The following is an 883-nucleotide window of genomic DNA, read 5'->3' as shown; positions in this document are numbered from 1 at the left end:
CTTTTAATGTTAGTTTTATGGTTATATTTGTCTCACATATTCACATTAATAAAACAACAACATTTAAAGGGTTATGTAAGTGGACACCCCCTCGGGACACCATTACCACACGGTAAAAACTGCCCACATTTGTGTGTTTCTCACTTGTTGTATTCATTGACCTCCCACCTCCCAGAACTCCACCAAGGCGCCCCTGAAGCGCTCTAATGTAGAGCGAGTGACCAACATGCAGATCCTGGTCCTGTTCTGTATCCTGCTGGTCATGGCCCTGGTCAGTTCTGTTGGTGCTGCCATCTGGAACAAAGAACACACTGAAGATGCCTGCTGGTACCTGTCCCGCACTGGTGAGAACATACACACACCACATCTTACAACCTGAAAAATTATAGGATTAATACACAGGTTAAGCGTCAGTACATAAGGGAAGATTTTGTGTTTGTGCAGGTGACATCTCCACTAACTTTGCATATAACCTGTTGACGTTCATCATCCTGTACAACAACCTGATCCCCATCAGCCTGCTGGTCACTCTGGAGGTGGTCAAGTTCACACAGGCCCTCTTCATCAACTGGGTATGAACCATCTGTGGGTTGTAATGCTTGTTGTCATTGGTCAAATATTCCTCAATACTTTGAATGTTTTTATTTTTCCCCACAGGACGTGGAGATGTACTACTCAGAGACAGACACGCCGGCCATGGCTCGGACGTCCAATCTTAATGAGGAACTGGGGCAGGTCTGTTTCTCCCCTTCCTCACAGTTAGTGGCTATAGGACAGAAAGTATGAACACCCAAATGACCTTTATACGTAGACTTGAGTTAATACAGGCCTGTTGAAGGTGCACTGTGTAAGATTGAGAAGGATTTATTAGCAGAAATGGGCT

General features: G+C 44.8%; 1 protein-coding gene across 1 annotated transcript; it reads left to right on the top strand.

The window, feature by feature from the left end:
* The first annotated feature begins 178 nt into the window (after positions 1-178).
* On the top strand, positions 179-856 carry LOC109954206 (phospholipid-transporting ATPase IB-like). Its single transcript, XM_020589602.1, has 3 exons — positions 179-344; positions 445-572; positions 658-856. Exons 1-3 carry the CDS (start codon positions 227-229, stop codon positions 784-786), a joined length of 375 nt encoding a protein of 124 aa, XP_020445258.1. The 5' UTR covers positions 179-226; the 3' UTR covers positions 787-856.
* The last annotated feature ends 27 nt before the right edge of the window (positions 857-883 follow it).

The sequence above is a fragment of the Monopterus albus genome, unplaced genomic scaffold (genome assembly GCF_001952655.1).
Source record: "Monopterus albus unplaced genomic scaffold, M_albus_1.0 scaffold4500.1, whole genome shotgun sequence".
Lineage (NCBI taxonomy): Eukaryota > Metazoa > Chordata > Actinopteri > Synbranchiformes > Synbranchidae > Monopterus > Monopterus albus.
The sequence above is the reverse complement of the archived record's forward strand: the minus strand, read 5'-3'. Positions and strand labels throughout refer to the sequence as shown.